Below are 23,656 nucleotides of genomic sequence, written 5' to 3' on the forward strand. Positions count from 1 at the left end.
AATTGATACATGAGACTCAAAATTACTCACCTATTAAATTATAAATTTTTTTATAGCATTATTTACTATTATATTTGTTCTCGCTGACGTACAACGACACACATGTCGCCGCGCGGCGCAGCCGCGCTACCCGTGCTCAGCACGGGTATATCGACTAGTTTACCAACAACTTCGACAACCAATTTTATCAAACTCGTTATTTTTAATAAACGAGCTTTTCCGAATAAGCTCTTAGTCATCTGCCATATCAGTTTATCAAATATCAATTAACTTAAAGCTTATTTCAAGCAAACAGAGCCAGAGTCAGAGCCACTGAAGAAAAAGTTTGGCCAATTGGGACCTTGTAGAGTGTTCCAAAGAAACCTCACTCGTCTTCAAAAGTTGAGAATAACGAGAGAGGTAACGAAAGTTGAGAATGGCGCAATTCTGGAAGCCAGGAACAGAGAAACCCGAAGCACAGGTAGTTGACGACGAAGAAGGCGGTGTTCTATTCATCCCTTCTGCTTCTTCTTCTTCTTCTTCTTCCTCCGGATATGGCTACGCCAGCATCGATAAACAACGCCAACGATTACCTGTCTACAAATACCGCAACGCCATTCTCTACTTGGTTGAAACTCATTCCACCACTATCATTGTCGGCGAAACCGGTAGCGGCAAAACCACTCAAATCCCTCAGGTTCTATTACTATTCATTCATTACACTCTTCTTCGCTATTTCCGATTTCATTTTCAATTTTCAATTCACATTGCATTGCATTGCAGTATCTGATTGAGGCTGGTTGGGCTGCCGGTGGGCGACTCATTGCTTGTACTCAACCAAGACGACTCGCTGTTCAGGCTGTTTCTTCTAGGGTTGCTCAAGAGATGGGAGTTAAACTTGGTGATCAAGTTGGTTATACTATTAGGTTTGAAGATGTTACTAATCAAGTATGATATTCACATACCTTTCTATTACTCGTTTACTGTGTTTGATTTTGCTGTGATGAAAATCCTTTTTGATTGAATTTATTATGTAAAATTGATTCTGGTTAAAAATGAGTTGAATGTAAGTGATTTATGTGTTGATATATTCCTGTAAAAGTGAGTTGAACTATAAATTTAACTCCAAAAATCAATTGAAGAAGCAAAAACTCAGTTTTTGCCAATACACCCCCTCACGCCCAACTCTATTGGGCTTGGTATGTGGATATAAACAATAGGGTTCCCAGAACAATATGCTCTTCGACCATGTTAAATTGTTTTACTAGTTTACTTCATCGTTACAAAATATAGGGAATTGCCACTCTTTATAAACTTTAAGCTGGCCTTATCTTTTTATCAAGGTAGGACTTGGGTTTTTCCCAATAAAAGCATCAAATTATTGCTTAAAGTGAAAATCAATTATGGAGGCAAAATAAAACAATAGCTTAAAGTGGACATCTAAACATGTCAAGCAATTCTAGATCTCTAGAATCAATTTTGTTTTCTCAAAAAGTGGAACTAAACATACACGTATATGGTGATGATGATTGATCTATCACACACACATTAACTTCTTTTTGGTTTTTGGCAGTGTAGGATGAAACAGTTTTAAAATTTGTTACCGATGGGGTGCTCCTGAGGGAGATGATGAATGATCCTCTTTTAACAAAATATAGGTACTGACTTCAAAGGTTACACATTTTGTAATTTTGTCAACTATAGAAGAGATGATGTTCGATTCTACTGTCATAAACTCAAATCTGAACACACTTAAATAATTGTGTTGTTACAGTGTTATAATGGTGGATGAAGCTCATGAAAGGTCCATTTCAACTGACATCTTGCTTGGACTATTGAAAAAGGTTGAATAGAAATTAGATACAATCTGCACTGTATTTATGGTATGAAAATTTTGCATTTTTTTTATCAATCTTTTAGTTCATATATTTTCTGTTTGTTACTTTTCTAGATACAAAAGCGTCGACCAGAGTTGCGTTTGATTATTGCATCTGCTACTATTGAAGCAAAATCAATGGCTGATTTCTTCCGCCCAAGGTTTTCGTCCAATCTTGCTTTATTTCAGTTGCTCAGATTTTCATGTTAATGTTAACACTCTTTTAGAATTGCTATGCTATCTATAAAATTTATAAAAAGGGCAACCCGGTGCACTGAAGCTCCCGCGTATGCAGGGTCCGGGAAGGGGTCCCACCATTTGGTGTATTGTACGCAGCCTTACCCTGTTTTTTACACAAGAGGCTGTTTCCAGAACTTGAACCCGTGACCTTTCAGTCACATGACAACAACTTTACCAGTTGCACCAAGGTTACCCCTCGCTATCTATAAAATTTATATTCATAGAAAATGGCACTATAGTTTATTTGGAAAAATGAGCTAAACTGCAAATACTTGATTGCCTAGTTCATATTTAGGCAGCTAAAACATGTAAACAACAAAAGGCGTATTTTTTTTCTACCAGTCCAAAGGCATTGCACTGATCAAAATAATTTTACTGCAAACTTTTATTACAAAACTCGTTGTTGCATTGAAAGTTTATATATCATAGGCAATGGCTATGGTGCACAAGCTAGATGGGTTGTGCACCGTACACAACATTTTTTCATCGTCAGATAACAAAGTTTCACTATATCTTCTATGAACCCTATTACACTGAATGTTTTCCTCGTCATCTTCAAGAATATAGCAACAAGGTATCTCCCACTTCCACCTCCACTGTTGGCTACTGAGACACAACTGGAGTAGTGACAATCACTCCTTCTCCCCTCCCCCTTGTATTCTTACTCCACTGATGGAGTTCATTTACTTTACCAAAAAACAAAGTGCATCAATACTCAAAAAGGAGGCATGCGCTGTAAAAAAACATAGCCTTTATAGCAATAGTCACCTCATGGTCATTCCTGCATAACTTTGTGAGTTTGGTTTAATTTGTTTTAACTGTGTTGTCTTCACGTCTGATCAAGAAAATATATTGAAGTTTTCCAAAAATAAAATAAATAAACTTATTTAGAAGTGTTTCCCCTTCAGATCTAGTGGTTTCCATTATAATGATATGGGCAGCCTGGTGCACTAAAGCTCCCACATACGCGGGGTCCGGGAAGGGGTCCCACCAATTAGTGTATTGTACGCAGCCTTGCCCTGTTTTTTACACAAGAGGTTGTTTCCAAGACTTGCACCCGTGACCTTTCAGTCAGGTGACAACAACTTTACTGTTGCGCCAAGGCTCCCCCTCTTCCATTATAATGATGTCTTGTAAAAAAAAATAGTACAAGTTAAAGTAGATGGAATTTGATGAAGAAAATATTAATGTTTGGAAGCCTATCTCCCAGATCTAAGATTCAACAAAAGAAAAGCAGCGGGTAAAAAAATATGGTGTTGTCGAGGTTGGAGAAGGTTATAGAAGAAAATATTATGTTTGGAAGCCTATCTCCCAGATCTAAGATTCAACAAAAGAAAAGCAGTGGGTAAAAAAATATGGTGTTGTCGAGGTTGGAGAAGGTTATAGAAGAAAATATTATGTTTGGAAGCCTATCTCCCAGATCTAAGATTCAACAAAAACAAAAAAAAAAGCAGCGAGTAAAAAAATATGGTGTTGTTGAGGTTGGAGAAGGCTGAGAGTGTCCCAAGAATGAACCTTCTTTTCTTAGAATTTCAGACGAGTGGGTAAAAATCTAGTACATATGGTTTATCATATATTTAGCGGGGCTCTATTATTCAATGGCTGAAAAATATTGTGTACAATACAAGACTTGAGTGAGTTGTGCATTTCAGACAAAGCCTATATCATATAGATCATCTCTATAGATTTTCACGTGTATCTAAAATACTAATTTGATATGACATTGAGATGTCAAGATTAACGTCTTATGTAGGTGCATTAAGCGTAGTCATATCTATATTCTAATGATGTGATATTCAGTCCAGTTTATTTGTCACTTTTCTCATTTGGGCGGTGTAATTCTTCCTGTTTCACTTCCAATCCAACCTATTTTTAATATACCTGTTATTATATGTTACGTAGCACTATAATATTACTGAACTGTATGAAGTTGAAAAATGTACTATACATGTTATTATATGGTATGTAACACGACAATATTACTGAGCTGTGTGAAATTGAAAGTCTTGTTCCTGGTTTTTCATCCCGAGTACTCAGATTTTAATTTTCACGATTTGCCGTTTAACAGAAAAAAGCGGCGAGAACCTGAAAATGAGGCGAATGGACTAAAAGTTGAACCTGCAATCTTATCAGTCGAGGTACGAATTCTGGACGTGCATTTGTTTGAAGCAAAACACATGCAAATTGAAGGATAAGTTAATCTACCTTGCCCCTAAATTTTTCTTCTGTAAGGTTAATGTATCAGTTTCTCTACAGTTCCAGCCCATGGTTATTCCAAGGGGGTATCTGATTTGCAATTGGCAGCTGCTACTGTATTTCTAGCTTCCTTGTTTACTTTTTTTTTTTCAATTCGAGTATAACACAACCTGTTGTATTTCTTTTTAATATCAATAATATTTCTTTTCAAAAAGAAAACGTCACTTTATAGAACCTGAACTACATTATCATTTGGAAGTACAGTATATTGAGGAATCACTATGCCTTTGTGCTTTATAGGTTCAATTATTCAACATACAAATAAAACGTGCTTTATAATTTTCAGGGTAGAGGCTTCAATGTTCAACTTAATTTTGCTGTGGAACCTGTCCAAGACTATGTTCAGGCTGCTGTTTCAACAGTACTCTTGATCCATGAGCGGGTAATTTGCCTTCATTGAGATAGGACAATTTTAACCAATTCGTTATATTTTTTAGGCATTTAATTCAGTGTAATGATATATGTTGTTCCATGGTGTTTGCATTAGGCTTACTCATGGACACCAAAATATTAGTTTTCATTTTGATCCTTATAAGAAATTCTGGGGCTCTTCATTGGCAAAACTAACTGTTAGAATCAGATTATGCAGTAAATATGTAGAAAGAGGATGGATATGAATATTGCAGTATTTTATTGAAAGATTGCGGTTATGTTTCCAACAGGGCAGTTATAGAATTGATAGAAAAGTTACAAACTAAATACATAAAACAGTAACTGCTAGAACTAACTACACCTCTAGGAATCAGAGAACCTAGTCTCTCCCAAACCAAATAACCAACTGATCAAGTTTCCTTCATCCTTGTTTTATTTAAATATGCACACCTACTTACATAATTGGGCCTATTGATTATTGCGCCTACGCCTAACATAAACCTTATTAATAGGAGGTCTACTAACACTAAGACACACTAACTCAAGCATTTCTGCTTTTGATATAAGAAGAAAGTCAGATTTATATTAATAGTTTGATCAAAAATAAAATGGAATGTAATGGTGATTTTGGTCTATCCTATCTCTCTTAATAGGAAACCACTGGAGATGTTCTTGTATTCCTTACTGGTCAAGATGATATCGATGCCGCTGTTCATTTATTCAACGAAGAAATTCAAACTAATCGAAAGCACTCTTCAGGTATACCCACAAAATAGTTCTTATTTGGACTATTAGGTTTTGATCTCCACAACTACTTACAACTAAAAATAAATGAGCAACATAAGTATAGAATTTTGGTTTTACTGAACCGAACATATTGAAAAAGATTTTCATATTTTGCACATAATTTTGCTTCTCAACAGATACTCCTTTAATACATGGAATTTCCTTTTGTTCCAGGATTGGTTGTTTTACCTCTCTATTCAGGGCTCCCACGTGCTGACCAGGTTAGAAATACATCTGTGGATTTAGTTTAAAAAATTTGTCCGTATTATTTAAATTAAATTTCTGAATGTATTGATAGTTGATACATTTTTTACTTTCTTTCTATTAGGAGTTAGTGTTTTCTCCAACTCCTAGAGGAAAGAGGAAAGTAGTAATTTCGACTAACATAGCAGAAACATCACTCACGTTGGAGGTAACATCTCTTTTACAATATGTCTGATATTAATTAGAGGCAACAAAGTCCTCTTTATATATTTTTATTTTTCTAATTGTGCAGGGTATTGTCTATGTTGTTGACAGTGGATTCTCAAAACAGCGGTTCTACAATCCGGTATTTCCATTCTGTTTCTTATTAAGAATACATATAGTAATGGGCGAGTAATGATTTTGTCCTGTTGTTTATAAATGTAATTTTTTTCACATTTCAATCTATAAAAGTACATGCGAAATGGATTAATACCCCAACCTTCTATTTATGCTTGCATTGAATTTTGTCTGGTCCTATGTACGTTTCATCTAACACTTCCATTGCAAAGGGGTTGTACTCATTTTTCGCTCTGTGCTTGTACTTTCTTTGTAAATTTTCCATATGGCATATTTAAACAATCCACTGTTGATTCATGAGGGATTTAAAACCTTAAAAATTCCTATGTATTTGGATGGAAGTTTCCTAATTACGAGTAATTTTTGAATTCTAACTAAACATTTGTACGTATTCCCTAATATTCAGTTTATATTAATTGATCTACTAAATTGTGATTTATTCAAGATGTCTAGCTAAGTTGCTAGTAATATTATTTATCAGAAGTCTTCCCTTCTCAACTCGTTTTCGCTTCCTTTCTCAGTCATCTTGATATCACTAACTGTAATTTTCTTCTCTCTTTTGTAACAGATCTCTGATATTGAAAATCTGGTTGTGGCTCCAATTTCTAGGGCTTCTGCTAGACAAAGAGCTGGTAGGGCTGGACGAGTTCGACCAGGAAAATGTTACAGGTGACTGAAAGTAGATAATTTCCTTCAGCTGATTTAAAAACATTTTCTTGAAGAGGATTTTTCGCTTCCAATTAATTCATGGAAGAAAGTTCCACTGTTAATCTATAAATATCTATGTATTGACATATTTGCCAAAATCCTTTGCGAATGCCTGAATATCTGATGACACTTTCAACAAAAGGAAATGCTTTTGCTATATATATGTTTATTTCACACCGAATATCTTCTAGTAAAATTATTACATGCTCTAAAGTGTTCGTCTTTTTTACTTTTCTTTTTAAATAATACTCTATAAGAACTAATTACACTGCTGAGGAAAGTTTCAGTTAAGAAAAATGGTAGCAGTGTGCAGTTTGTACTAATTTTTGGCTTATCTGATTTGATTTAAGCAGAATACTTTCATTTTGAAGATCTAACTTTTGACCCCAATTCTTTGTGATTTATGATTTTGTTAGTGTTCTGCTCATGGCTATTTCAATCTCAATGATTTTTTTCATTTCTGATATGCCAAGAGAAAAAACGACCTTGATGCATTCTTTATCCTTCCTTTACTCGTTTTTCTTTTTTGGAGTATATTTTATCCAGTTCACTCTGAAGCATCCTTACCCTTTATATGGATGTGTATAAACTGATAGTGTGGGTGGAACTAAAATTGAAATTGCAATTGGTATTTTGTCATGATGTTAACCACAACAATTCTCTACTTACCATTCATTGTGCACATGACTGCAACCAGGCTATATACAGAAGAATTTTTTCTTAACCACATGTCTAATGAGGGAATTCCAGAGATACAGAGATCAAATCTTGTCTCCTGTGTAATCCAGGTCTGTAATTTTGGTGGAATAATTTCAGAGCAACTAATTTTTTAAGACTATCTTTTTTGTTATGGTAGCATCAACATCACTAGTGATTTATTAGTCTCCGGTCGCATGCTTCGACTTGTATTTTTCTTATCAATGCAATGATGCTACTTATTCGTTGTATCAGTGATAGAAGATTTATCATGAATCTGTTCAAATTTCAAAAATTGTAATTAAAAGTGTATCTACTCCCCCTATGATAATTTTTAACTAAAAAATCATCAAAATTAATTGGAGATAGAAAAGGATGAAGTTTGATTTGAAACTACAATGTTTTTTATAGTTCATTAACTAACACTTTTCTTTGTTAGATTAAGAAATCATCTTATGTTATTTTGAACTATCTTAGTTTTTCTCATAGCAATAGGGTGTTATCTTAGAGTATATGCTAGGATCAGTTTTCATATTTCTTAGCTATTATGATGATCTGTTTCCTTATTTGATTAGAATTAGGGTCTAGTATTAATGTAAATAAGAGTTCGTGTAAATAAGGTATTCGTGTAATATCTTTTTTTGATGATTTCCAGTTAAAGGCTTTGGGGATCGATAATATATTGGGCTTTGACTGGCCAGCATCTCCATCACCTGAAGCAATGATCCGAGCTTTGGAAGTTCTCTACTCCCTTGGGATCTTGGATGATGATGCCAAGCTTACTTCACCAACTGGATTCCAAGTTGCAGAAATTCCACTTGTATGTTTTGAAAACCACTAAAACCCTGTGTTTCATTCATTTGTTGAATACTTCATTTTTATTTGTAGAATACTAAAGAGGCTTTGTCTAATGCGCACAAGTAAAATAGTCTTGCATCATTCACAAGTGTGCTTTTCACCATTGAACCAGTAAGTCCCATCGTATCTCATTTGATCTACTGGTGAGACTTATTGATCCAGTGGTGGAAACTAATTTGTGCATGATACAAAACTTATCTTACTTTTGCACCATAGAATTGGTCTACTAAATAATTGTTTTGTTCACTGTGGGGACTGGGTTATTCTAAGTGCACCAGGCATATAGCAGATAGCACAAAAGAATATCAGAACACGAGTAAAGAATTGAGAATTTATGTCTGACTCAATTATATATTTGTATTTAGGATGTCTTTTTTTATGTCTTTGACTCACTTATATAGCACAGATAGCACAAAAAAGACATAAATTCTATTACACTGGTTGACACAAATGGTTGGATCTTCTACTCACACTGGTTGTTACTTGAGTTCAAATCCGAAATCTCCTTGTTGGTAGGCTAGGCTATTCATAGATTATATCGTCAATCCTCACTGAGGTTATGGAAGTGTGTCTCGCCTAATCTGAATTTTACTATACAGAAAGAAAGAAAAAATTGTCGTTGTACTACTGTTAAGGATTTTTTTTGTTATGTCAGGCAATTGTTGGTCCATCCTTTGCTCATTCCGGTGCTCTATCATGCATTTCTTACAACTTTGCTAATGTGTACTTAATGTAATCTGATTTATTACAGGACCCTATGATCTCAAAAATGATAATAGCGTCCAGCCAACTTGGATGTTCAGAGGAGATAATTACAATTGCTGCGGCTCTTTCCGTCCAAGTAAATCTTTTGCTCTAGTCATGACTAAATTTGTTTTGAAAGATGTTTTAAGTTTTCATGCTGATGATGGGAATGTAAAATGAAATGTATATTGACAATATCTATGAAACATAGTTGAACGTTAAAGTAGTAATAGATCAGTTGATCTCAGTTTCTATTTTATCTATGCATACAGTCTATTTGGATCTCAGGGAGAGGGATACAAAAGGAATCAGATGAAGCAAAATTGAGATTTGCTGCTGCCGAGGTACTTTAGGTTAATTTTTCTGTTTTTACTCTCCTCTTTCACACACAATGGTACTCACTTTCTCTGTTTATACCTGTATAGCTGTAATTTCCTCTGCATTATTTCTTTGTCAAACTTTTATCGGTTCTTCAATTAACTTTTCTACTGTGTAGTACAAGTGCTTTTCTATAGCAATGTGTTGTATGAACTTTTTTTTTATAATTTAATTTGACCTTTTTTAATAATTTATACAGGGTGACCATGTCACGTTTCTTAATGTATACAAGGGTTTTCACCAGTCTCGTAAATCATCACAATGGTGTCACAAGAACTTTGTGAACTACCATGCCATGGTGTGTATGAGTTCAGCAATTATGCACATTGTAGCCATTTCAATTTGTCCTTTTCAGTTCAGTTTTCACCAATTCATGTTGACACGGTGTTTAAATTGCATAGAAAAAGGTTCTTGAAGTTAGAGAACAACTCAGAAGAATTGCACAGAGGATAGGCTTAGTCTTAAAATCTTGCGAAAGTGATATGCAGGTTGGTTTTTTTTTATACTCATGCCGGTTTAGAAAAAGCACTTCTAGAAAATGCATGCCATCTTATTTATTATTTGCTGTATGCTATTATGGTCTTATTTTGATTTACTGATAGCGGCACTGCATTCCCTTCTCTGGCTTTTTGCTTGTTCTCATTGTCAGCTCCTTGATTTAGTTACTAAGGTGATTTAACTATATTTAAACGTTACACCTTTTCAGGTTGTTAAGAAAGCAGTTATTGCTGGCTTTTTTGCTAATGCATGTCGTCTTGAGGTGAGTACTCGAGATAATAGGATGCTGAATTTTCTTTTTGATTCATAATTGTATATTAGTTTTTTTCAACTGTGGCAAACAATAATTTAACTTCACTTCTATTTATCTGTTTCTGTACCTTTTTAAAAGCCATACAGTCCTGATGGGATGTACAAGACGTTAAGAGGATCAGAAGAAGTATATATTCATCCTTCATCGGTGCTATTCAGGTAGTGAGAAAAACTGAGTTTGTGAAAACTTTATCTAACTATGTGCTGGTTTTTTCACTATTATTTTCTGCTTTAGAAGATTAACAAGTTATATGGTGATATAAGAAATCCCATAGTCTCTTCCAGCATTTGAATTTCTGGTGTTTGGATTTTTTTTTTCATCCCTTTTTTGTTGTGATTTGATGCCAAACCTTTGGATGGACGAGGGTCGCTGTATGTCAAGTCAACTAATAATTATGTTATTTTGCAGAGTAAATCCAAAGTGGGTTATTTTCAATTCTCTAGTATCAACTGATCGGAAATATATGCGTAATGTGATGACAATAGATCCCTCATGGCTATTGGAGGCTGCTCCTCACTTCTACAAGCTACAGCAACCTAATCTTCTTCATTGATATGATTGCCTTAGTCTTATTAATTAATTGTGAGTCTGTGGTGAAGGACTGTAATTTGTAACATATAATGTCACAGTTCGAGTAGAGCAGATTAATCAGTAATGTGGAGATTAAGATAGAAACTTCTCATCTCTCCTGTGTAAATTACGGATACAGATTTGGTGCAGTTGATAGTAGTCACAAGGACCTGTTAAAAGAATAGGTCTACTTACAAGCAATGGTTGAGATTCGTCATATGTAGGACTGAAAAATATTCACTGTTTTCAACAAGGGAACTTAGAAATAGATTCCCTTTTGTTACGCAGCTACAAATCTCTATCTCCTCCGCCCTTCAAATCAATGGTTGAGGTTGTTTAAATTTAATTTAATTTCTTGACTGTGTGATAAGAATTACCTGATCTTAAATCGTCAGGTCCAAATATATATTGATGCCATGAATCCCCATAAGATATTTATTAAAAAATATATATTTTTAAATGTTTTCAATCGGGATTTTTTTTATTTCAATTAATATATACAAAATTTGAGCTGATTAATCTAGACGTAGAAAACAAATTTTGATTTCTACATTCTACACGCAAAAAATTAACTCAAAATTTGATATCTACGTCTAGATTTTTGTTATTTTTATCTTGAACTTTTATTGTTTAAAAAAATACATATTTAAATCATCCCATTTTAAAAAGAAATGAGTAATTATATTGACATCTTGCTTGTTACAATGAAAATGATCAATAACTGGTTTCAAATCAAGAACAAAGTTCATATGTTCCAACAGCATGTCACGAACCTAATCCAACGAAATGCATTGAGAAGACCAAACACTTCCCCTATATCAACCATGTAAGGTGGTGAAAATCAAGTTGTCTTGGCTAGCACAAATTGCCCCTCATCATTGATGTTGCATTTGAACTGTCCCATATCCGACCAGTCTGGTTTGGACTTGATATGGCACTAGCAGCTCGGGTTGGGCTTCCCGAAACGACCTTATCTTTGCTGGTGGCTTACTCCGTGAGGAGCCAGTGGTGGATAGAGTTATACTCCTAGCTTGGAAGTGGTTTCGGGCTAAGTGTCCTGCGAGTTCCTGCTCCCTCTATGAGTGGGAGGCGCAGCCCGTCCTGTGTTTGAATCAGTAGAGTTTTGTGGTGGTCTGGTTTCCTGGGGTTGCCTGTCGGGTAGGGAGTGGTTGTATCTCCCCTTCCTTCCCGGGGTGGCTTTCGGGTTATTTTTGTTGGTTTTCTTTGTTGCCTGCAGGTGTTGCTGGGTCCGCTGCTCCCGGCTGTTGGTGCCCTTCCTTGTGGTGTTTTTGTGTTCCTTTTTCTTTTGGGGTGGTGAGGGCTCCGGGTGTTCCCCCATTGTGGTGGGTTGTAGGTGTTCCGCTTCGGCGGCCTCATTTGTATATTTTGTACTCTCTCCTCTCTTTTATTTATTTATATATATATATATATATATATATATATATATATATATATAATATTTGCCATTCAAAAAAAAAAATGCAGAATAGGTTGTTGTCTGGTTCTCCAACAAGTACTTCGCTCAAGTAATTACTTACGTCCAAAACGTCATCCTACAGTTTAGAATTCTTCTGCTTTCAAATAGTCCACATTAAAATTTCCGGGAATGTTCTCTAAAATTTAATTTCTACGTCTAGATTTTTGTTATTTTTATGTTAAATTTTATCATTTAAAAAAATGCATATTTAAATCATCCCATGTTAAGCAATATGCAGGCTATCTTCATAGTTGATAGAACATAAAATGAATTCTTCCAGACAATTTTTTCCATACAATTTAAAAAATGTTTTGGCTTTTTTGTTGACAAGTGTTTTGGTTTTATTATAAGTCGCTTTACGGTATCAATGTTAAGCTTTTTTTTTTCATTCTTTTAATCTTTTTTTCATATCATTAATAAGGGATAATTTTGTAAAATCACTCACAATTTCTCTTTACAATACAAAATTGATTACATTTGTAATAAAATATAGAGGGAGTATCTCCCAAAGAAAAGGACTCGCAAAGATCACAAAAGCACATGTGTCCCACTTTTAGAATGATTGATTTTTTTTATCTTTTGAGAAAACTAACGGTCGGTTTTGACAGAAACACACTTCAATGGTTCAATGAATTAGTTTTGTTATGGTGCATTTCGTAAGATCAAACATCTCCTTATATATCTTTTTTGGCTAGTTAAAAAAATTGCAGTACCTTGGGAATCACATTAACAATAAATAACATGTCTACGTCGCTCCTTGCTCAAAAAACATTTATATATCGCTCATTCGGAAACAATTTTACACCTTGCAAGAGTCATGATCTTTGCATGAAAAACATTAGAGACACTATCACAGTCATAAAGCGTCCTTATGTATAATATGTTTTTATTTTAGTTTTTAGTTTAATAGATGGTGAAAGAGCAATAAAAAAAAATCTAAAAGTGAAAGAAAATATAAGTATATGATATATTCCAGGTAAATTCTTCACTTGGCCAAATATAAGTATATGAAAGAAAACTAGAACTAAAATTCAATCAAATTAAGGGTCTTAAATATTAAAAACCTTCACTCAAGCCCAGTGGTTCATCTCTAAATACTCAACATTGAAAAACCTTAATGATTGAAAATAATTTAAATAAAAATTCCCACAAATTGGCATCTCTTCATTTGTTGCTAAACATTCTCTGTTTTCAATGTAAAACCAAAGTATACTTTAAAAAAAAAAAAAATTGTTCTTATGCAAAAATTCAAACTTAGAGCTTCAAGCTAAGATCAAGGCCACCTCTTCCTCCTCCTTCAAGTCCTCCATGATTTGATCCACTTGGTACATCTGTCGCCCCTCCTTGGCCCTGCACTTCTAAGAAGTTATAGAAAGGTTTGCGATCTTGTCCACTTGATTCTGAAAGTTGATATGAATTTTCCATTTTATCCTACAAAATAAAAACGCAAGAAACAAAGTATTCAGCCAATGAAGCACAAACACGGACACCAAATACGATACTGACAGGTTGACACGTGTCAGACACATCACACATATTTCAATAAAAAAGACAAAGAACATTGGACATTACAAAATAACTTTCAACTTACTTCAATGACTTGACGAGGGAACAAATTCCCCTTGGAAAGAACATTTTGAAACAAATGCATAGGAGGTGGAGGTGGGGGGACTTCAGGAACAACAAATGGTGGAAAATTTGCATGACTAGAGCCAGCATTCTCAGAATTGAACCTTTTGTTACTCAGCTCCAAAGTGCTACCCCATTTGGAATCCCTGGAAAATATATGAAGAGAATTTAGTAACAAAACAAGCAAGCTACGAGTTACTGATACAAGCACGAACACCGGCACAACACTAACTAATACCAACATGTAAACACTAATAATTTGAGAAAATAAAAGTGACTAAACATAATCAAATGTATCGGTTTCATACGTCAAACATCGATACAGAATAAAACATTTTATCCTACAAAACTGAAAGCAATAAACAAAGAGATTCAACCTATAAAGCATCGATTCAAACATGGACATTGGATATATATGACATTGATAAATTAACACATTACAGATACTAAACACGTCTTTAATATGAAGTGGTGATTATACATAGCAAACAACTGCAGCTAAGAAGGAAAAAGCTAGTGATGAAAAAAAATTCACTAATTTATAATTAAGGCATTACCTGTAGCACTCATTGGTGGGATTGTAACTACTCAAACCATGACTTTCATTTGTTGATGATTGTTGTGGCCTATTGTAGCGAGAGAAACTTGGAAGAACTTGAAAATTTGATGGTGGAATCAGAGAGTTGTCCAAAGATGAAGTATGAGATCGCTTTAAGCCAGCCATCTATGACAAACATAAATTAGCAGTTAGTATGAAAGTGCATTTTTCTGATTTCAGATGGAAACAAGTATATTTTTCTTCATGGAAATTATGTACTAATTTGCATGATTGTTACATACATGTCAGTTTCATGCATAATGAGTTAACGACCAATACATTTCTGAGGGGGGACAAATATATTAATCAATATCTAGAGGACTCTACCTTCTAGGTCTGTTAAAATTCAAGAAATTCTTTTGAATGGTCTTCTAATTAAATTATTTGGAACTTTATCAAATATATATTTTTGAGTAAATCTTAAGGTAAGATATAAATCAATTATAGGCTTAGAACCATCAATTACCGAACACAAAACAACCTAATTTGAGTTATTTTTATGATTAGGAATAGGTACCATGGTTTACAACACCGGCGCAATCAACACTTATGCTAGACCCGGTGATACTGAAAGTACTTTCTAAACGACGAAATATGAGTTCAGTATTGAAATTTGCTACATAAAACTTACTTAAACACAGACAGAAGCTGAAGCAGACTATTTAACTTATCAATTTAGTAAAATTGAAAATATATATTGCTAATGCCTTAATAGAAAAATGAAATTGGAGCAGCAGGGCATATGAAAAGATACCTTTGGTTCATCATGTGACCTAGTTGAGTAATTGTAAAATGAATTTTGGATTGAAGGGGACTCTAGATGATTGTGTGATCCAATTGACAATGATCCTGAAGAAGCTTGGTTACCACCAGTCCCATGAAATTGATTCATCTGCATTACAATTAAAATTTCATGTACACATACACACAATTTAATTAAAACATTAGGTCAAAATATAAATAATGACTAAAACCTTACCATGGGGGGTGTATAACCATTGTTTCTCTTTTGAATTGTTGTAGGGTAAGACCAACCATGATTTGATTCACTAGACAAATTCCTAGGTGGAGAATTTCCAGAATCAGATTGGCTTCCTTCACCAACTTCATTAAGATTTGGTTTGGACTTACATGAAGTAAGATCCACAGGAAATAGTTCATGTTCACCAGATCTACCACCACCATTCCTTCCTAATGAATGAGTACTAGTATTACCAAACATAGATCCAATGGTTGGTGGCACTACATGATCAAATTTTGGGGCAGATGGGAAATTATTTGAATTCAACCGCGGTGGTGGAGGTGGATGAGATTTCAAACATGAAGAAGAAGAAGAAGAATAATGAGGCATCAAACACGAAGACGAAACTGAAAATCCTTCATTATTTCCTCTATCTTTTGTTGTTATGTCAGTAGATTCTTGTTCTCTCAAGATCTTCTCAAGTTCAGCAACACCGGGACCTCTTTTCGGAATCCTAGGACGTTTTTGTTGCTGCTGTTGTTGTTTCTTCAGACCAGAACTCCACATAGTAACACCATGATCATTGCCTCCTCCTCCACTACCACATCCACAAGCACTACTACTACCATTATTGCTACACATGTTTATGTTCATGTTGCTTCACTATGTGAATGTGATTTTTTCATTCATCAAAATCCAATGTATATATACACAATTGAGAGATTATGAGAGTTAAGAGAATTTAAAAGAATTTAAGAAAAGATCCAAAATAAACATATGAAGGATCATAGAATATAATCTAAACGAAGTAACAAAAAATTCTCATTAAAAATAAAAGATAGTGTGTTATATGGTAAGAAAATCACGTAGAGAATTATGCGGCTATTACATTGGTGTGTAATGAATATGAGAGTATCTTAACTTTATGTAATTTCCTTGATTTTCTCATACCCTTTTGAATGTCCAAGAAATATAACAAATCTTGACTCATAAGAGAGTTTTTCAAAATTAAGGAAATCCAAGTATTTATCAGAATCTTTCTTGTCCTTGTCGGTTTTCTAGCTCGTAATTTTCTCACTCACATGTGTACTTTTTTTTCTCCATAAAGAAAGCAAGTTTTTGTGGATTCTACACTGAAATTTCTTTTGCCAATTATTGCATGCAATTTATAATTATTTTTATTTTGTGGATTCTCGTATTTAATATTTTATTATGTTTATATTATTAGAGAATATTGCAATCTTTTATCTAAATAATAACTTTTAGTTACATTCTTTTTAACTTTTAAAGTTCAAATCTACATTCTCTCTCTTTCTTTCTCGTCTTCTTTGATAAGTAAATATTAAAATTAAAATATATGTTACATTTTAGTTCATAATCAATACTCATATACACACCAACAAAAAATAAATAAAGATTCAAATGTATTTTGGTTTTGTCAGTTTTGGATTTAACAATAATGTCATAAACATATAGTTTTAAACCCATCTGTCAGAATAATATATAATTTTAATCATTAACATATCAAATATATATGGAACGATAAAGAATAAAATAAGAGAAATGTTATTTTTAGTAAATTTTTTTCATGAAACATCACGACGTAATACTAAATCAGGTATAACGATACAAAGTTAAGACAATTAAAATGAAATGCATATAAGAGAAATGCTATTTTTAGTGATTTTTTTTATGAAACGTCGCGACGTAACATTAAACCACATAATCATACAAGGAAGTCAATTAAAATGAAACGTCTATCATTCTGAATACTTGTGAGCCAACGCTTCGGGATAAATATCATTCTCCTAAAATAATATGTTAGATAAAATTCTAAAATAAAATCAGTATATCTTTTAAAGTCACAAAATCAATAATAAATTTTGAGCAATGCTATATCTCTAGAAAAATAACATCAAGAATTCTTCAAGAATAAAGAATAGTCAATCACAATGCACTATTTGCCACAATTCAAGGAGGTGTGGCTGAAAAATAGAAAGTGGACAAATAAATCATCCAATTAAAATTTGCCAACTATTTCTTGAAAAATTCTTGAAGCTATTTTTCTTGAGAAGTAGCATTTTCCATAAATTTTTCATAATTAGATGCTATTGATAAGGAATGACAAATAATACGCAACTGTCAAAACCCCTCGAATCTTCCTCGACTATGATGGAGAATCCTACCTTAATGGGGGTGGGGGGATTTTTGTATGTTTTATAGGTTCCAAACAAAATTAATCATAGCTAAAAAAAAGGTGAAAACTTCGTATACCAATATCAATAATATGGTAACCCAATTTTTTTTTAAGATAATATAAAAACTTTTCTATGAAAATAAAAAAGATAATACGATACTTATTATCATATGTCATTATCTACATCAATTCCTTAAAAAAAAAAAAGGGAAATGCTAACAAATGGCATTGTTAGCATGACCCAAAAATTTATCTCTCTTCATCAACACTATCAAACGGGTGTGAAAGTTGCCACAAATAAATTTTTATAATGATAGTTATTATTTTGAAGGAATGAAAATGGCATCTTGGCAATTTGGAATTATAAGTATATTTTCTTTTTAAATATAATTTTATGTTCAAATAAAAAAAGTATATCTTCTTTTTTTTGGGTCAAGTATATATTTTTTTGGTAGTAGGAAAATCGGCACATTTCATTGTTCTTGTACAAAAATTATCTGAATCCTGTGAGGAAAAAAAAATACATTATTTGAAAAAAATAAGAAAAAGAGAACTGTCTTGTAAATTTCTCAGTGTTCATGTTTTTAATCCTTTTTCTTTTTTTGTTACAGCATTTTTTTGGTCAAGTGTTACAGCATATTTTTAATCCTTTAATTATTTTTTTTTTTTTTTGAAGGAAGCTTTTCCCACTCGGCTCTTGATCCTTTTTAATATTTTTTTGAAGGAACCTTTTTATTTTTTATAGTATTGAAACGAGTCAATGACATTTAAAGTTATATTTAAACTTTAGGTCCTGCTAACCGGTGCCCCTGGGGCACTGGTTAAGCATACCATAAAAGGGAATTATTACCATAAAAGAAACTGTTTTTGACTTTATTATAAATTAATTACACAATTTCAATGCATTAACTACTATATAATTTCCTTTTTCATATCCTTAACCAGTGCCCCAAGGACACCGGTTAGCATTTCCCTAAACTTTAAACCTATTTTAGGTGGCTTAATTTATCTTCTATAAAAAAATATAATATTTAGCAAAATTAACATAACTGTTTCATCTCTAATTTTTAAAGAAATTAACGGTAGGCTTAATGTGCTCTAATCTGAATTATTTAATCTTTCTCTGTTTAAGGATAAAAAACGCATTTCTCTTATATCTGTCTTTTTTTACGGATTCTCTATCTAGTTTACTTATATTCTTTATTCCTTTCAAAATTATGTAGAAAAACAATTACGTTTTTAATGGCTAAAATAATTGCTCTCCAAACTAATAAACTCTATAACTGTAAGTAATGAAACCTATATAACAAGGACCACACCTTGTTAAGGATCCCATTGGAACAAGAAAATAATAGTATATATTAAGTAACAGGCAATTATATACGACCATCTCCAATGAGAGGGTCTTAACTATTTAAGAATCGGTACCTATTAGGTACCCCATTGGGGAGAATCTTTTTCAGGGTTTTATTAGACCCGAGGTCTTACTTAAGACCCTCACTCTTTTAATATTAAAAATTGAAATGTAATGATATAAAGTTATTGATAATCGATTAGTGGGTCTCATTTAAGAAATTTGTGAGATGTTGGGTTGGAGGGATTAAGTTCTTATTAGATACTATTATTAAAAAATTATAAATAAGCGATGTGTATACGTGAGACTCATTTAAGAACCCAAAAGTGGGTGTCTCCATTGTGGATGCTCTAAACTGTCTATCTTCTGAGTAACTAACGGGTTACACGTTTAAAAGAAGTAATAAAATACGTACAAGTTAGTCTCACTTTAAAAAGAAGTAATATTTTATGAGGTAATTTATAATTTAATAAATAAATTACTTTTGTATAATGATGTAAAGTTAGTTAAACATATTTAAGCATTTTTCATTAGAGTCCTTGTTAATGTAAAGTTAGTGAGACTTTAAGCATTTTTCATTAGAGTCATTGTTACTGTATTGATATTGGAGTCTTTGAGTTTTTAATAAGAACTTTTATTAAAAAATTATAAATAAATGAAGCGTACATATGAGGTCTATTAAATGGTCTCTATCAGGTCCTCGTGAGCTTAGCTCAGTTGATATAGACAATGCATAATATATGCAAGGTCCGGGGTTCAAACCATGACCACCACAAAAAAAAAATGGTCTCTATTAGTGAATTACCATTGTGAATGTTCTAAATTTTGGAGAAAAAAAAACTTTTAATTGTCAGAAAATATTTACAGTATCCAGCCTTGCAACCTTAAAATCTTTGCATTTTTAAAAGCTATGATGTTAGGTGGTATCTGCTTCATTAATAAGCAACCAATCTATGCCACAAAATCTTCTTTAATATGCAAAAAATTGAAAGTTTTATGAAATGAATTTGACCCTAATAAACGCTTTTCTTCTTTAAAAGCAAATCTTTCTAAAAATATATAATGAGAAGCAGATACACATGTAAGCTGAGAAGAGAAATCTTTGGCATGGTATGATGGCAATGGGAAATATGATAGGGACGTATATCGTTACTCATTATGGATCAGATTTCTCTGATATGAAATGCCATTAATAGATATTCTCTTAATGAAAATTTCTGTCAATTAAGACTAAATTGAATCGAATCATGGTAAGAAACGCATAACATACAAATATAATGTCGCTTTCATTAACCACTTTTCCATTCCTTTCAAAAAAAAAATTAACCACTTTTTCATTGCATTTAATTGTCGCATCTCGTTATAAATTTTTAACATATATTTTTTGGTTACAAATATTTTTTGAAAATAAATTAAAATAAGATATTGTTTCAGATTATTTCTATAGAATTAACTAACTTTTTTTAATATTCTTAAAAAAAACTAACTTTTTTAATAATAGTATAAAATGATAAACAAAAATAGTTTAAATAAAAACTATAATTGAAACAATGAAAAGCAAGTCTAAAATCATTTATCTCCTTATATATTACTAACTAAAAAATAGACAATAATGTGTATGTCTATCCACTTTTCTACCGTGTTTAATTGTATAGATTAAGATAAATCAATTTTACCATATAAAATAATCAATTGTTTTTGCTAAATAATATTAAAAAAACATTTTTTTTATAAAGTGCTTAATATTGTAGTTTGGTTGTTCATATTTAAATTTTAATGAGATTTAACAGTTTTTTAAGGTGAACACAGTGACACCCAGGAAGTTTGATTATGTACTCATCATTCAGTCATATAATGATATGTTATATTTTTGTTTTAATTTAGAGTGAATACTATTTTGGTTCCTGACAAAATATGCAAGGGCCAAGTTAGTTAGTTAGTGTTATGTTATGGACTGACGCCTAACCATTAATATGTTTTAAAGGGCTCCTCACAAAAGGAGTTCTTGAGGTCGCGTCATATGAGCGTACAAACCCAAATGAGAACAACCAAGGAGGCACGTGGCACAGAAGCACTCATACCGAAGGTGAACAACCAATTTGTGGCACATAAGGGCACGAAATACACATTATTAGCTCATATACCTGGGGTCATATACATTCACTCTGCACAAAGAGCATGTCATCCCATGCCACTTAGTGACTTGGGTTTCATAGCACGTATATGCATACAACCTCCACTCGCCGGAAGAAGGAGGTCACAGACGATGGAGAAGAAGGCAAAAGTTGACAGAAGTGTTCTACTCAAAGGTCATTCAACGCCATCAACCCAAGGATTTCAGGTCTAACATGATTAGTTGGGACTTCTTTGGGGATCTTTATCTTTTGGTATGCCTTTGAATTTGTGTGGTTTCGGTAGTTCTCCAGCCATTCAGAATAGATCCACGAAGGTTTTAAAAAACGGGACGTTACCGCAAAAACGGCCGTTACAAAACGGTATCGGCAGCGGCCGTTACCGTTTTTGCCCCTTTTAACGCTGAGAAAGAAATTCACAGAAAAACGCCGTTACGGCCGTTACCGAACAACGTTACGAACGCGAAACACCGTTACGGCCGCGAAACATCATTACAACTGCAGAAAAGCAGAAATTTAAAGTTGCTTGTAGTTGTTTCATCTTTCCATATTCCAGATCTTCTTAAGGCAATTTAAAATTGACTCTTGGTAGCAAAATATTCGATGTAATTTTAGAGAAAAAGAAATTGGGGTTTTGATTGTGTTGTGACTATATTGATGATGGTAAAGAAAAACAGAGAATACATGAATAGTGATAGATATAGTTAGAGAGTGAGTGACCCTCTTTGTGTGTGTACTGCGTTTTTTGTTTCTCTGTGACTCTGTTGTTTTGTTTAGTGCGTTTTGTGGTGTTGTACGTGTGTGATGTTGGAAAAAAATTAGATTGTATGTATAATAGGACGAGGTCATGGTTTTTTTAATCTTGAATGTAGCCTATTTTTATTATATTTACTTAAACATGTTGTAACAATGGGAAAAAAAGATTAATTTAAGTTATGATACATTATATGCTAATATAAATGGTTTTAATAAGATATGTGCAACTTTGTGATTATTTCACACCGCGAAGACCGTTATTGGTATCGCAACGTCCATTACAGCCGAAATCGCGAAAACCTTAACGCGACCGCGACCGTGACCGCGACCGTTATTTAAAACCTTGTCCACGAAGGTACCATATATGAACTCATGAAGAAAAGGGTTGAGTGCCGGAAAACTTCAGTAGATAAACTTAGGATGATCAATGTTTTTAATTTTGAAGTTTATTCTTCCGAATGTATTTCTTTAATTGGGTCGTGATATATGGGTTTGGCTCTCGTTTGTACATATTCTTATGCCTGATACATCCCTTCTCAACTCGAGGTCTCCCACATTAAAACTATGAGCTCGGACCTTTTTGGCATACTTGATAGCCATCCTTAGTTTGATAATGGCCTCGTTGAGGGTGGCCCAATCTCGACGTTCATCTAGCAAGTCTCATTCTTCCATATTCAACCCATATTGGCCATTAGAATTCTGATATTGTTCCATAAATCACAAGATAATGGATATCAAATCTCTAGGCAAGAATTCAAGGTTGTATATCAACCATGAGCATGAATGAACATAAGGTCATATCCTTACAAGGGGGACTGTGCAACATTTATACTTATTAAAGACCAATCAATTCATTTGTATGCGTTGAATTATCCATAGAAACCATACATTTTATCTTGTATGCCTAATTTATGAGCGTAAATGTCTTTATTCAAGTGAACATTTTAGTGCTCAACTGACATAAACCATAACCTTCAATTGCCATTCTTAAAGGGAAATCAACCCCCTTTGATATTAAGTCAAGTTATTTCGTTAACCGGAAACAATGCAAGTCCTTTTGAGCGTAATCACTTAAAAAATGAAAAGTAAATTACATTGTTACTAAGTTAAATCAAACACAAATTTTAAAAAATGAAAAGAAAAAAAAATTCTCAATTGGTAATATTAAGTTACCGTTTATACAATAATTTTACTTTACAATTGGTAATAGAAGTTTGTTTTGTATTGCAAGAAAAACCATCTTTTGAGAAATAAATCTAGTAGAAATAAATAAGAATAGAATGACAAGCAAAATGATATATAAAACTTTTGAGAAATTAGTCTAACTATTTAGAATGTGATAATTAGTTTAACAAACATGGTCCCGTAGCTCAGTTGGTTAGAGCGTTGGTCTTATGAGCCGAAGGTCGCGGGTTCGAGCCCCGCCGGGACCATGGTTTCTTTGTTTTTTTTTTTCATCAATTTCTTTGTTTTTCTTTGTTTTTTTTTTTTTTCATCAACGGCCAGAAACAAGCTTTCCATTAAAATCTCTATTGAAAAGAAAGAAAAATGTCTATTGCATGATTTGTCGAATAAATTACTACGAATTCTAGTATACTTTGTTTTGTTTTTACTGAATAATCGTGCGTTTGTAAATAAATTGTATAATGTAAATAATTCTAAAAAATATTATATCATTACCTTATAATTTATTTTAGCAAATTAATATTTTAAGCATAATTGTTTCACTAATTTT

At 33.0% G+C, this 23,656-nt stretch overlaps 2 protein-coding genes and 1 non-coding gene across 3 annotated transcripts; 2 read left to right on the top strand and 1 right to left on the bottom strand.

Annotated features, from left to right (window-relative positions):
• The first annotated feature begins 286 nt into the window (after window positions 1–286).
• Window positions 287–11,112, top strand: LOC146944032 (RNA helicase family protein). The gene is made up of 21 exons (XM_085742406.1): window positions 287–676; window positions 763–927; window positions 1,558–1,637; window positions 1,754–1,823; window positions 1,931–2,016; window positions 4,164–4,233; window positions 4,638–4,733; window positions 5,377–5,482; window positions 5,684–5,730; window positions 5,838–5,921; window positions 6,006–6,059; window positions 6,621–6,721; window positions 7,458–7,548; window positions 8,112–8,276; window positions 9,066–9,155; window positions 9,331–9,402; window positions 9,636–9,734; window positions 9,838–9,924; window positions 10,143–10,196; window positions 10,326–10,405; window positions 10,656–11,112. The coding sequence occupies exons 1-21, from the start codon at window positions 416–418 to the stop codon at window positions 10,798–10,800; spliced, it is 2,103 nt and encodes a 700-aa protein (XP_085598532.1). The 5' UTR covers window positions 287–415; the 3' UTR covers window positions 10,801–11,112.
• A 2,222-nt stretch (window positions 11,113–13,334) lies between these two features.
• Window positions 13,335–16,615, bottom strand: LOC146944033 (verprolin). The gene is made up of 5 exons (XM_085742407.1): window positions 15,501–16,615; window positions 15,276–15,413; window positions 14,481–14,647; window positions 13,886–14,069; window positions 13,335–13,725 (listed from the first exon to the last, which is right to left on the bottom strand). Exons 1-5 carry the CDS (start codon window positions 16,134–16,136, stop codon window positions 13,549–13,551), a joined length of 1,302 nt encoding a protein of 433 aa, XP_085598533.1. The 5' UTR covers window positions 16,137–16,615; the 3' UTR covers window positions 13,335–13,548.
• Window positions 16,616–23,280: 6,665 nt separating this feature from the next.
• Window positions 23,281–23,354, top strand: TRNAI-UAU (transfer RNA isoleucine (anticodon UAU)). Its single transcript has one exon. It is a non-coding gene; the product is annotated as a tRNA-Ile (tRNA).
• The last annotated feature ends 302 nt before the right edge of the window (window positions 23,355–23,656 follow it).

This window comes from Medicago sativa, chromosome 2 (genome assembly GCF_051527215.1).
Source record: "Medicago sativa cultivar Bolivia chromosome 2, Bolivia_mono, whole genome shotgun sequence".
Lineage (NCBI taxonomy): Eukaryota > Viridiplantae > Streptophyta > Magnoliopsida > Fabales > Fabaceae > Medicago > Medicago sativa.

Coding starts and splice junctions, on each gene's coding strand:
- LOC146944032 (XM_085742406.1), top strand. CDS start 416: ATGGCGCAATTCTGGAAGCCAGGAACAGAGAAACCCGAAGCACAGGTA. Junction 1,824..1,930: donor TGCTTGGACTATTGAAAAAG/GTTGAATAGAAA, acceptor TTACTTTTCTAG/ATACAAAAGCGTCGACCAGA. Junction 8,277..9,065: donor AAGTTGCAGAAATTCCACTT/GTATGTTTTGAA, acceptor GATTTATTACAG/GACCCTATGATCTCAAAAAT.
- LOC146944033 (XM_085742407.1), bottom strand. CDS start 16,136: ATGAACATAAACATGTGTAGCAATAATGGTAGTAGTAGTGCTTGTGGA. Junction 15,414..15,500: donor ATGGTTATACACCCCCCATG/GTAAGGTTTTAG, acceptor ATTGTAATGCAG/ATGAATCAATTTCATGGGAC. Junction 13,726..13,885: donor TCCCTCGTCAAGTCATTGAA/GTAAGTTGAAAG, acceptor TTTATTTTGTAG/GATAAAATGGAAAATTCATA.